Source organism: Branchiostoma belcheri, unplaced genomic scaffold, assembly GCF_001625305.1.
Source record: "Branchiostoma belcheri isolate BF01 breed outbred unplaced genomic scaffold, Haploidv18h27 scaffold111, whole genome shotgun sequence".
Lineage (NCBI taxonomy): Eukaryota > Metazoa > Chordata > Leptocardii > Amphioxiformes > Branchiostomatidae > Branchiostoma > Branchiostoma belcheri.
The window spans coordinates 711818-726452 of record NW_017802503.1 but is presented as its reverse complement, the minus strand read 5'-3'; the positions used below and the strand labels follow the sequence as shown (position 1 = coordinate 726452).

Sequence of the window (14635 nt, the reverse complement as noted above, 5' to 3'; positions counted from 1 at the left end):
TTGGGCCAGTGTGCTATGGGTCTGGCATCCAGGCTATCCCAGTGACTGATAGATACTGTGATAGATACCGAAATGAATGGGGTTGTTCCCTACAAATTTAAAGACGCGGTTAAGGTGTAGAAGGGTTGTGAAGTAACTGTAAGAATTAGGAGAGTAGAAACAGAAAGACACTCCTGGTCCCGGGCCGGGGATCGAACCCACGCCAAACCCAGGCACCAGTTCAGACCCCGGCGCTTTAACCATTCGGCTAAAAGGTCTAGACCCATCAGACGGATCCGTTGGTAGCGCCTATAACCCCCACTATTATTAGATAGATAGATAGATAACAGGAGACCGATGTAGGAGCATCATTGAGTGAGAGCCTTTGGACCAAAGAGATGCAGATAACTAGAATATGCATCACAGCACTTCACGTATCAACGTTCACTTACATGTACGTTCAGGCAAAGGTCGCCTCCGAAGGATGATACATGAGTTATTACAGTCTATATGCTTTTTCTACAAACAACGTAAGCCTGTCTGCTAGTACTCTATCAAGCCGAGACTTGTCCAGTTTGTTTATGCGAACTTTCAGAGGGACCGGTTCATGACATACAGGGACTCCAGACACTTCGGCCCCTGTTGACATACGGAGTCCTGCAGTCTGGAGTTATTCCTTCAGGGATGTGTATTTTATATGAAACACAAATCTTTTTGGAAATGGTCCCGTCTTCGAAGTTGGCATTGTGTGTTGTCGTTTCAGTTTGACTGAGCAATTCAGCGAACTCACTTAATTATTCCAGTATCGTACAGGTGCAACTACGTGTACATGTAATCATTGATCATAATCTAAGTCGAATTAAAGGTCATTGCTGTTCGCCGCAGTGCATTGAATGCCGAAGACTGCTAAGTAAGTTGTACATACTAATTTTTAGAGGGCCTGCATGCCAGTCTTCGTAATCCGTAGGCAGCCGCCCAAAATCATCGTAATTCGTAATCATTACATTACTGTCATTAGCTGTAACGCGTAACTGTTCATAATCAGCTCTGAGAATCGGTCACAAAATTTTGCGTAATTCGTTGGTCATCCTCGACCATGAGGGACGAACAACCCCCCCCCCATACAGACCCTCATAGATTAGTAGTATACAATTTTTGCTTCCATGTAAGATGAACACACAGAGCTACAATATTTCTCCATTATGTTCAAATCAATATGTAACTTCAAAGCCTTGCTGAAGGCGAGGTAAGGATTACGGTGGTTAAAATATTGCCACTCGGCGGTAATTCGTAATGACCCCCCCCCCCATGCAGACCCTCATAGTAGTATGTTTTCACGTAAGATGAACATAATATTTCTCCATCGTGTTCAAATCAATATGTAACTTCAAAGCCTTGCTGAAGGCGAGTTAAGGATTACGGTAGTTAATATACAAGTTGTACCTACTATAGTACATTGTACATTGCGATTCTTCTATACACAGAACAGGACCCATACAAGGCTATAATATTTCTCCATCGTGTTCAAATCAATATGTAACTTCAAAGCCTTGATGAAGGCGAGGTAAGGATTACGGTGGTTAAAATATTGCCAGTCTCCCATACTAATGAATCCCCTCGGGACGCCCCAGGTCAGACCGGCGTGGCGCGAGGCCGCGGTACGGGCGTATCACCAGCCATTCCCCGCATTCCTGCAGGCAGGCCCGCTGACATGTCCTTGTGCTGCTGCTATTCGGTGGTATACCTTCGGCATTCTTACAGGCCTTAGCCTGGGTGCCAGCCCCTTCCGCGAGTAAGTGATACTATCAGTAATTCTAAGGGATAGGGGTTGGGACTTACGCTTATTGAATTATATTTATTTATCATCATATCTCTGTTTAATTACTTTGTGTAGATGGCGGCGATAATATTATAAGTTCTAAGGAAGTTGAGTTCGTCGCCATCTCGTATGTTCTTGTTGTTTGAATAAAAAAAATGATACTAGTAATCCCTTTGGCCAGAGAAGCTAGATGCCCCGCGAACCCCTTTTTGGCACCCTGGCTCTAATTATCTCCTCGCTATGTGAAAGATATTATAAAAGGGTGTGGGTGGATAGCACTGGATACTCTTGTAGCGGACATCAGGATTTCCCCCCAAAAAATCTATCGCTTCTGAAACGCCAGCGTCTGGCACCCAGGCTAACAGACCTACATGGCGGTATAGCTAAACGGCCCGTAATGCCCACAAATGTGCGGCTACTTGTAGCTCATCTGTGTCCATCACTATAACGGAAGGCCGCCCGTAGAGATGTAGCCATACCCTGAATACATTTGTTTTAACACTTCAAACCTCGGGGATATGTCTGCTTACAAGGATTATAAGGCTTCTGGAGGATCTTAGAACGTGCTGTGGTTATGGATGTGTTTGGCCAACTAATGTATCGTCAATGGGATTCACTACGTCGTTGAGTTCAAAACGTACTTGATTTTGTATGTCTTGTGTGTCGCTAATGGAGTTTAATAAAGCACATAAAGCACATACTCAATGCATTTGTCGATCATCATTGAATGGTATTTATTTCTACCCTGGCTATTGAAACACAAGGAGGCCTCAGCACCCATACTGTACTTTATTACTTTTGGTGTCTGTCATACCAGATTGTTTCGATTTCTTCTTTTTCTCATTCCGTTACCAATACCTCTCTAATGACCACGAACTTAAGGATAATTATCTTCACAATTGTGGTTTTCATCTAATCTCCACTTTGGTGGCTTATGGACACTCCTCTGGCCAATGGATACTGCCTTGCCACCGTATGATCTGCTTAAAGATCAGTTTTCTTCAGCCTGTTTTGACTCAATTTACGCATCCTTTTTTTTTTCAACTGTCAAGCCATGTTGATTTGATTATATGGATGACATCCTCTGGGAACCCCAAAACTGATGCGAGCGTGCGAATAAAAAAAAAGTTTAGCAAAAAAAAGTTGCTATCATTATGAAATCTACGTGGTCATGAAGGTTGAACAAATGACACAGGGTATGGTATGGCAAATAATCAACTCTTCAAATTCATTTCTTTACATTTTCGTCTCTTTTGTTTGAGTTTGACTTTCTACGACATTGGTATCATTTTCCGATTCTTTTTTTAAACTTACGGTATATATTTGCTCATTTTGCAACTGTTTTGTGCGATTTACAGTATGCTTGAAAACTTTTTTTTTTTTTGAAATGGCTGAAAACTCATGCGCGCGCGGATGTCATCCATATAATCAAATCAACATGGCCTGACAGAAGAGAATTCCTCCCGTTGGGATGGCTGCCATCCTCCGAAGATGTTTATTTCTCCAGCACGCCTGTTGGGGAACACTTGTTGTGGCTACGTAAAGGACGTGAAGGTTCATTTGGTGGTCTCTTCAACAGCTGCCCGGTCTAATCTAAACAAGACAGTATCCCACATTCCTTGTACTTCTCACTTGGTGAGTTTTGTCCACCAATGCCGTTAAGAATTTTGAACTTTTAATTTTGATTCACTCAATCAATCAAAGAGATAAATTGCCACTAGTATCTGACCATCAATCAAGTTTGTCTCATCTTGCTGAAGTTTGACCTTACACAACATACAGCACTTTTTTCTGCCTCCAGGACTAGCTAGCAGATGGCACTGCATCTTTAGCAAATTCAAAGGGTCTGGAAGTTTTACTACCACAAACATGCGTAAGGAACAAGCAGCCGATCGTCACATTGTTATGATGTTTGGTTTGTCCAAGGAGAGTTGTTGTTTTCAAGAACGTGAGCAAAATGGTTTGCCATGACAGTAATACAGGTTTTGCCCCCATCAGGTTGAAATCTGGTTTTGGAAGAGTTTGCGTACCGTATGATCCAAATGATTTACCCTCGACCCAGTCCATTATACATTGTGGTGCCCACTCAACTCAGAACGTGCTTGGTGACATTGAACCAGCATCGCTAACGATGTGACATCATCTCATCTGTAACCATTAGTGAGTGTGGCACATGTCTGTCCGTGGTTCAGACCAGCCCTGGGGATTCAGAAATATTTCACAAACTTGAACGATGAGCAACAAGTGACCTTAAGAATTTATAAGATCAACAACGCTATCTGTAGTTGACAGTTGAGGAGCCCCGCTTGCCACACCCGTTATGATGGCGACTTTCCACATATGATTCATTAAAAAAAACTATTTTGGAACGTTTTAGTGGTTGTCTTATGAAAGGTTACTCTGCAAGCAGAGGTTTGGGTTTTGGCTCCTTTTTTGGCTTTTTATAGGGATTTCTTTTATGCATTGGAATTTTTGTTACGCCAACCAGTGCAAAAACTCGAGAAACCCCCATAAAAAGCCTAAAAACAAGCAAAAATAAGCCAAAACTCAAACCTCTGCTTGGAGAGTAATGAAAGCCAACGTAAACAAGATGCTTACTTTCTACAACAGCTGGCGCAAAGTACATATAACTAGACTCATACTGCATAACCACCTCTCAAGAAAACATGAAACGTAACACTGATAATTGGTAGCATCCGTGAATTTGCCTCGAGCAAATTTCTCTCCATTGACACCATTTTTTACTTTATCTGTGCTCCAAATATTTTAAATGGTTGTCATCTCAGGGGCGCACCAGGCAGACTGTTCCAATAAACACTGTTAACAGCCTGGGAATCGTCAACAGGTGGCCAGAACCCAACTACTGTGACAAGGCAGGGTGGTTGTTTTCGAAGACTTTCAGATACCAAAAATTCTGTTATATGTTTTCCATTCTTATCCTGGCGATGAATTTCAATACATGCCTTCTGTGACTGTGAAGAGACCTTACTTTGAAACTTTGTCTGTGACTTATGTCTGGATTTCGTAAATATTTACAATTTGTCCGTTGTGCTCGATTTATACTACAACTTTTAGGTATTTACAGTTTGTCCATTATACTCGTCAGTAATTCTTACATACAAGACATTGATACCTCTTAAGGATAGAAATTAATTACATATCAAAACTCATAGTCATAGCTTAACATTCATTTGATTGCGTTTGAATCTATTGCGAGTATTTGCTACTACGCGTCAGACGGCCTACCATTTTCGAGGGTCAAGATACGGTTGGTGTGCTTATCGCTTATCATTATTGGCTAGCTACCATGCACAGGGTAATCAACCAGATTTTATCCCCCTACCGGATGGACTAATGTGATGACTCATCTTTTCTATTAAGGCCATGTTGATTTGATTATATGGATGGCATCATCTGGGAACCCCCAAACTGATGCGAGCGTGCGCATAAAAAAAGTTTGGCAAAAAAAAGTTGCCTTCATTATAAAATCTAGGCGGTCATGAAGGTTGAACAATTTTTTATTGGCATGGTGAATAATAGAGTCTTCATTTGCGTTCTTTCCCATTTTCTTCTTGTCCTTTGGAATGGATTTTGGCATTCTGCTACCAGCATTACAACCTATCTTCAGGCCAGGGATGTAAAATGTGGGCCGAAAGGGGGGAACTAGAATGAGGACGCCAAGAACTGACATTTTCACAATATTCCCCAGGGGATGTCACAGAAATGCACTGCGGTACACCAGAAATCCATTAGTAGCGACACCGCCCCGGTTACCACGAGGAAATTTGACACCAATTTCTAAGAACTGTCGAATTCTCAAGAATTTGAATTCCATGGGGAGCATCTGGCGCCTATCTAATGGATCTTGAACCATTTTCCAACTGCCATTTTAAAAGGTCCATTGCTTCTTCCAGAATAAGGTGAAATCGCCCGACCAACCTCGTACCTTCACGCTTTATGGCGTACATGGCCCCTGTTATAACAAGACGTAACATCCGAGACAGTTGCGAGAATTGGTAGATATATTCATATATACCATGGCGAAGACATTAAAGGCATCCAGTGCAGATTTTAGGGTTTGGAAACCAGATATTTCAAAGCCAATCTTCGAGTAATTTATCTACATACTGAGTTGAAAACACACTATCCCAATGTATATTGTCCCTCATGGAGCAAAAATTCCCAAAATTCTGATGGAAAAAATACTTAATGGAAGCCAGGGCTTTTGGCTGATTTTAAGGTACCACCCAGAAAATATAGGAATCATCTTTGGGCTTGTTTTTGCAGTTTTGAAAAAAAATACCCCAAATATTACATACTCAACTGTTTGAAATGTGTTAATGTGAATCAGTATGTTTCAATATCATAAAGATTGCATTCTTCGGAATATTTACAGTTTTGCTGCTCTGAGATCGCATTTGGATGCTTTGAGGAAATTGGAACCTGGTGCGTTCCTGTTGTCGTCACAACGTTTCGTTGGCAGCAAAACATAATGTATGCTGAGTCACTGACCCGCGCACATCCATTCCAATCTTCACTGAAGGCGCTAAAAGCCCTGGCCTGTTGGCTACAAGCCCATCAATGTGTAGTCAGTACTGCTGTAATAGACTGATATTTCACCCCACAGTAGACTAAGTGCAAGAACATCTTTCTAGCGTCTTAACGGCCGCTCCTTGCATTTAGTCCAGGTTTATAATTCAAACATTTTGAAAACTTTTTTTGCATTCCGCAACCTTCTCTCGGTTGTTATTTGTAGGATGGCCGGCTGTTAAAAGAACGCGTTTAAAACTCTACAAAACAATTCTCTAAAAAATTCCCAACCGCCCGGAGCCTGCACAGGAGGCTATTTGTAAGCCACAATCATACCGCAATAGTAACAACATCTCTCAGTATATGCTCTACCAAATATCTACGCATATATGTTTATACTGAATAAATCCTGGAGGAACAATGTTACGTTTTACCGTTTGGCAAACCATGACATTAGAGCACAGTTGCTACAGGCTGTTTTCGCTGAGTCAAAGTGTATTGACACCGACTAAGGATGGAGATTATCCGGTGTTAGTCGTGTTTAGGTGTGGTCTAGAAGAAGAGGTTGGACACAGGCCAACAACCGGAACCAGGGGGGAGTACTTCTCTCGTGTCTCCGTCATGTTGACCACTTCACGATTCGTGATTACCATCACTCTATTTACCGCCAACATCCTGTAAGGGGAAGCTTTTCTGGTTAAAGGAAGTGTTTTTTTTAAGAAGTGTTTTCGCTTCTAGAAAATCCATCACTCACCCTGGACAGGTCCTCCGTTGTCGTGCGCGGCACGCTCTGTGTGGTGAGCCTGAGTGTTGTAGACACCGCTGGCTCCTCTGTGCTCGCTCGTGTAGACACAACAGGGCGGGATGTTGTACGGGGTATAAAGGGTAGAAAGGCAGCTCGTGTGGCATTTTCTGTCACGTTTCCAGGCACAGCAGTTGAGGCGACTGTGGTGTTCCCCATCACCACGACTGGTGGAGGAGTTGTAGTAGTCTCCGGCATTTTGGTCACACCTGAAGAATCTGGCTGCTCGTCGGTTCCGGGAACAAGGTCCTCAAACCCTGTTTCCAACACCTCTTCAGTCGTTGCCATCATTTGTACGGTGCTGGTATCTACTACACTAGGCCCTGATGTCACGGTAGATACTCCCACCGCGACAGGTGCAGCAGTGGTATCATTATCTGCCACCTGTTGCTCTGTAGCTGTTCTTGCAACGGTGGACCCTGCTTCCGTTGTTGCTGCCAACACAGTTGTTGTTGCACCTGCTGCGAGAACGGTAACATTGTCAGCCGCGACAGCTTCTGAGGCGGTCGTCACAGCTTGAATCCCTGGGTCTGTGGCTGTTCCGCTAGCCGAGGGTGCCCCCGGCTGTGTTTCGGTGGCCGAGGCCTCAGATGAGTAGAACTCGGTGGTTGCTTGGAGCTGTGTTGTGTCCTCTGCGTCCTGTGGCGATGTGTCCACCGGCTGTGAGGGGCTGGCCAGGTCGGGCAGAGGGCTCGACGCCGCCGTAGTTTGTGCATGGGTGTGACCTGGAGAGTACGTAACAAACATACATTTTAATGGGAAAGATCTAATTTGAAATAAATAAAATAAATGAAAAGGGAAGCTAAAATCGTGAGTGTCAGACGAGATTATGATGGTAACTTGGTATATTTATTAGCATATCATAGAACCTGTAGCTCTGCTACAATGATGATACTTCCGTGTTGCAGTAAACCAAAGTCTTTGTCTACATATAACAGATTGGGACATGGAGAAAGAGCCAATGTCTCATATACTAGATAATCTAGCACGATTTGTACTTACGACATTGGGTCAGTGCACGTTTTTATTTTATTTAGTCATTGATATGTGGTACTGTTGATATAAATAGAAGTGCATAGACACTTTGTTCTTGTCTATTTTTCTCGTATTTGATACAACAACCTGATAAGAAGAATATGTGCAGATCACGCAATGAGGTTGGCAAGCACCTCTGACTCAGTGACCACACACACACACAGACACACACTCGTCTATTCTTTTAACATCCATAAATGGGAGTTGTCAGGTAGGTGAAGAGTACCAGTGATGCTGCTATAACAGCAGTGGATTAAAAGAACTCAGACAACCATTTGTTATCTTTAAGCTGCCTCCTCCCACATGCCGAGAGGTTGCTGGAGGAACGCCAAGGGCGAGTTGTAGGATGAGTCATATCGTTGTGTTACAAATTTGCCTGACTGATTTTTCCTGTCTGTGTCCTCCTGGCAGTTTCTCACACTACAGTGATGATCCACACAGCTGCGACTTCAGATCCTTCCAAGTGTATTTGTTCAAGATGTTAGAGTCTTGAACTGCTTCAGGCCAGATCCGCTCAGGTCATGATCATCTTGGACACTTCTTAAGTAACAAGTCTCATCTAGCTATAGTGAGCGGTAATCCAAGACCATCATCACCAGGCAACACATGTGTACGAACAACACACTCAAGAAAAGCCTCAACCTTTGCTTTCCTCAGCTTACCGGTAGATTCCTATCCCAAAGCAAAGGTTTCAACTGCATCCGTCATGAGACATTTGAAGTAGTGGGTTCAAGGAACTAAAGTAAATCTACCTTCGGCGATAAAACTTTCCCGTCAGCAAACAGCTAACATCTGTCATGATAACAGTGGCCAAATGGTTGGTCTTCTGTAGGGTTCAACTGCAGAACGATCTATCAGTTCCCGCAGTGCCGCCCAGGAGCCGCTGACTAAGGTGGTGAGGGAAACAGCCCAGTCCCCTGATGGAATAGGTTTTGTTTGTTAAGTTGGGTGACTAAGCAACAAGGGTGGCGGTTGTGTAATAACACAGCCGGCTGGTTCTCGTCTGTTAATGCAATCTTCCCAAACCTTCCTCTCCCGACATGCTAGACCACCAAAACAAGGTCAAGTTCTAACGCCATTCCATTGTCTCTAATGGAATCAATTTGGGTTCATGAAGGCCAATGTTAACCAGATGACATCTTCGTCCGTCTAAGTTCTAACCTTACATTCGTCTTATCGCAGGGCAGCAACACATCAGGGCCACTGCTACAAATCAAACCCTGCAACCAGTAATTGCTAACCTTCCTTCAAGTCTGATATTAGATATACACCAAAAAGCAACTGGATATGAATTTGGAAACGGTCAGGCGTTCCCTGGTCTCACAGTCACTGACGAAAGCTAGTGAATACTAGCTGAAATAAACGTCTGACCGTTCCCAAAATCATATCCAGTTGCTTGTCAATTAACCGCTTTCTGGCGTATCTTATTACCTGGATGTCTAACCTTCACCGACGTAAGTCTGATATTACTTTGATTCAATTAGTTGCAGTACACCATCCATTAAGTAAACTGTTCCACCAATATTGGCAAACACCGCAAAACCAATCAAACTTAACGAACTCAATGAAGTGCACTGGGGGGGGTAAGGTCCTTATCTTTCCACCATTAGTTGCAGTTGCAAATTGGACTGTGGTTAGTTGTTCTTTGCAATTAGGGAAGGAAATCAGTGTAACTTAAAACCGCCTGTATGCACTGAATCAAAGATCGCCGAAGTCGTTGAGATCAACCTCTTAATAGGAGTCAATCAGCAAGCTGAAAGAATGTTGGAAAGCCCAGAGAAATACACTCGCTAAATCCTCATAATAAGGTCGTAACATTTTATTAAGTAGTAGAATAATTACTGCGCCTCAATCGGAATGATGAAAGCCTAGCATAGGTCCATATTCGGCCGATGCAGAAGACACGTGGAGCTCTCTGTCTACTACATTGCATTTATAAATTTCAATAGGCTTCTGGTCAATATAGTGCAGTAGTATATAGTTGTCATCCATACCTTACCCTATATGAGTAATGAGGAAACCTCATTGCATTTCTGGATAAATTAGAGCAAGATACTGTAATGTAGTAGCTGCCTAAAATGTAGTAGCTGTTTCTAATAAGATATTGACACCAGCAATAGGAATCTAGTTACAAATGTAGACATGACCGTCTGTTGACTATTACCTATGAACACAATTCCAAACCTATGTTGCAGAAACCGATTTCAGCCAATATTCATATAACCGGTTCTAACGAACGTGGAATCTAGTAGGTTGCCTTCGTCATGTTCCCTTGGGCGTGGCCCCTTTGACAAACATCTTAACGTTGACAGTCCCACAAAGATTAAGAGTTAAAACTGTATTTTTCACTGGCTGTTCTACTTCCTTTGGTGTCACGAAATGCAGGACAAAACTGAAGGCTCTCCTTATGGTAATGACCTTGTAGAAGAACGCAGCAGGCGCACACGTATGGCCGCGTACGTATCAACATTCTGCCGGCAAATCACGAGAGAATTCGGCTCACGACTCGCTCAGGGTCCTCAGACATTCCTGAGAACGATCCTGGACTTCCTGTTTGATAACTTCTGGCGCGTTGCAGGTGCGCCTAATCTCCAAGCAGATCATACGGTGGCAACGCAAACTACTTATCCATTGGCCAGAGGAGTGTCCATTAGCCACCGGTGGCCGTACAAACTTAGCCTGGATGCCAGACCCAAAGCACACTAGACACAAAGTATCTCAGTGAGCCTCACTGAGATATTTTGTGTCCAGTGTGCTATGGGGTTGGCACCCAGGCTATACAAACTCCTCTAGCTAATGGATACTGTCTCGCCACCGAAAGGGATCTGCCTGGAGATTAGGTGCGTCTGTGGCTCTCCGCACGTGCGGATCCTCCAACGACGCTGAAGTGCCGCTACGATAAGAGCCCAGCCCAAAAAAAGAACAAGAATCAGTCATGCCTTCAAACATCAGTTATCAACCAAGAATTGAGGTGTTCAAAAACTCGCATTTCCCAAGAACTATCACAGAGTGGAATTCGTTGCCACCAGGCACAGTTGGGGCATCATGACTAGAAAGGTTTCAACAACTCCGGTAATTAGATGTGCAAAGATTGAGTGTAACAAGCCGTTCGGTGTGATATAGCTAGCTGCCGCCACGCCGCGTGCCTGCGAAGCCGGTGTATTACGCCGAAGTCAAGGGCGGTCATACCGGCTATACTGATACCGATACAGAAGTGGTCTTGACTCTGTCAGGGACACTGCAGGAAAACCTCGCACTGTTCCCCTGATGTGGAGATGTCTGAAGGCCAAGAGAGACGTTTCTGGCGACCTCATGTCTTCTATTCGTCTCCGATGAATGTCGTATTTCCATCTGAGAGGAAACTACAGAATTCTCTCACGTAAGACGACACGTGCCTAACCTCAACATATCCTCGAGACGTCAGCGTACATTTTACCACAATGGTACCCAGTATTCTAGCCAGGCCTTTTTTTAGCATAGGGGCCCCCTATGCTATGATTTTGACCCCCTATGCTATAATTTGACCCCTATGCTGTCTTTCAACCAGCATAGGGGTGTTTTGGGAGGGAGAACCTTCATAAATCTTGCCAAAAAATGAAAATATAACTTTAGAATGAATAACTTTAGATTGAAGCTATAGCAATGGGAAAACCAAAATCTGTTCCTCATTAAACAAGAAAAAGTGTCTCAGGGGGTTATGAGTTTCAAAATATTTCGGCTCAGTGCGCGATGTGCGCCACGAAAGTTACTCTTCTGCACCTGACCCCTATGCTATGAAAAAATCCTGGCTAGAACACTGGTACCTTCGGTCAAGTACATGAGCCTCTGTGGCAACAACAGCTGTGTCATTTCTTTGTAGTTTACTTCGCCTTTCTTTAGACTACTTAAGAAAGATGTCTGGCTTCAGATTAAGAGCTCGGTGCACTTTAAAGGCTAGGGAAGTTCAAGTGCAGGTCTCTAACCGCAACGGACAGCCTCGATAATGTTCTTACGCTTTAGAGGTTCAAGTTTATCCCCTAACGAAGAACAAATGGGAAACACAAACACTAGACTGTGGTTTACGTTGGCAATGCCTTCTGTCTACGTGCCTCGGGATGTCAAGTACTAGGTTTGCCTCTTGATATTCCTCCTAGTGTTTTGGAAGTTCCCTTACGCCACAGTAAAAGAGTTGTGTCAAAGCCAGGGTGCTCACAAGAAAATATATCTGAAGGATGTAGGTAAGATAAAGCGTTGTTTTGTCAATTTGTGACACCATGCTGTGGTTTACATTGGCAATGCCTTCTGTCTACATGCCTCGGGATGTCAAGTACTAGGTTTGCTCCTTGATATTCCTCCTAGTGTTTTGAGGATCCCTTATGTCGGCATGCGCTGGGAGGATGTCCAAAGGGAAGCCAAGAAACGAGCTGGATGGAAGAGGATCATTGGTGGCCTATGCTCCGCGCACTGGGCCAAGGGCCCAAGTTAGTAAGTAAGTATGCCGACAGAAAAACATTTGTGTTGAAGCGAGGGTGTTCACAAGAAAAGATGTCTGAAGGATGTACGTGCGATAAAGCATTGTTTTGTGACTTTTTGGCAAGTTTTGTGAGATTTCAGGCTATATGGAAGCTAGAAAAGCTAGTCGAACAGGTAATTTCTCACAGGCCAAGCTACCGCGACATAAAATCAGTTCTGATTTTGATGCACGCTTCTGTGAAATTTTACAAGACATACTATACTATATCATGAAACTTTCATGGGAAGGTGTACCAAAATAACCTCTATTGTTTCAGTGCTCAACGTAATTTTTCATTGGGATACAATTAAGGAATTAAGCTTTATGACGCTTGAGAAGACATTGCAAGTTCGTCTACACTCCTTACCTGTATCGTCTCAAACATCAAAGACATTGGAGATCAAAGTAAGGGACACTGAAGATATACGTCTGCACGCCAACAGCACGGAACCTTGACAATACCCAGTACTGTCTTCGTTATTCTCACACCAGGCTGTCTAAACACAACTCATCATCACCGTGCGAGGACGCACAAGGCCGCTTCAACTTTATACAGACCTTGTTTACAGAGCTGTGTGTCTTAGTCAGAAAAGTGGGTCAAATCCGTGATGAAGGCCGACGGACAAGGTGAAAAAATTGTAGCCTCTACCAGGCGTCGGGAGGAGGCTGGGAAGGGTAGAAATTAGCCAAGTGTTATCTCTATTTGGCCAATTTCTACCCTTTTATTAAAGCCTCCTCCCGAAGACTTTTAAGCCTCCTCCCGAAGCCTGGTAGAGGCTGCAATTTTTCCACCTTGTCATTGATAAACGAGTCATTCAGAACTTGTGTAGGTAACGTGTACGGCACGGTAACATTCTTCGTCATACGATATTGATGACGTACGTAAGATTTTCAAGCTGTGACAAAAACAAACGTCGACAAGGATCTCAGACATCCTTTTCAGTAACGAGACAGCTAAATTTTGTTAGCCTCTACCAGGCTTCGGGAGGAGGCTGGAAAGAGTAGAAATTGGCCAAATAGAGAGATAACATGCCAAGAGAGTTGGTCCGCTAGAGAGTACATTTAGAGGCAAAATGAATTTTCTGGCGGACCAACTCCCCCGGCATATTATCTCTCTATTTGACCAATAATTCTACTCTTTCCAGCCGCTCCCGAAGCATGGTAGAGGCTAATATCAGGGGAGGGGAGGGAAGACAGGGCGCCATTCCGTAAAGGTTTATACTAAAAGATTTAGAGGGAGACCACCAGAGTAGCGCTGAGAGATGGCATAAATTCTGCGGGGTCACAAAGTTGTTTTACCAGTCAGGGGGTAATACGTCAAAGCTAACCTCAGACTAATGTTATCTCTCAAAGCATTTCCTGACCACAGGATTAACATACGTAAATACGTAAGTACGTGGATACTGATAGTGTTGCACAGATGCAAATGGACGAGGAAGTTGTAAAAAATAAAGGCTCTGTCCATGTTTTAGACGTTATAGGAAATAATCTAGATTTTATTGACCCAATGACAGGAGTCACTATACATTTTTGTACAATAAAGATCATTCATTCATTCATTCATTCATTCATTCATTCATTCATTCATTCATTCATTCATTCATTCATTCATTCATTCATTCATTCATTCATTCATTCATTCATTCATTCATTCATTCATATATAAAACTGTATGTAAAAATATAAGTCCCAAAATCATACACATACACATTTGCGCAACTGTAAGTTACCTCCAGCCGAATTCTCACGGTGCCCAATCATAAAACTTGACAGGCAAGACCTTTTGATCTTTCGAGATCTTTCGATAACCAAATTTGCAAGAGGGCACTAGTATCTTTTTTTACCTATCCTGAGAAAGGTCATCCCGTAGAAGAATCATTAAAAACAAATCTGACATATTTGTCACGGAGAAAGTCCGTTCCCGCTGGGACATGTGTCCGCCTATATGGAGAACCTGTCAGGGGGATGATAAATTACC

The 14635-nt window shown here is 43.3% G+C and overlaps 1 protein-coding gene across 2 annotated transcripts in view; it reads right to left on the bottom strand.

Moving 5' to 3' along the window:
• LOC109487732 (mucin-5AC-like) overlaps window positions 1–14635 on the bottom strand; it is a 38164-nt gene that overhangs the window by 16045 nt on the left and 7484 nt on the right. For both annotated transcript variants that reach the window (XM_019791794.1, XM_019791802.1), the window contains exon 2: window positions 7083–7855. In XM_019791794.1, the coding sequence (XP_019647353.1) occupies window positions 7083–7855 (773 nt within the window). The remainder of the gene's footprint in view (window positions 1–7082; window positions 7856–14635) is intronic.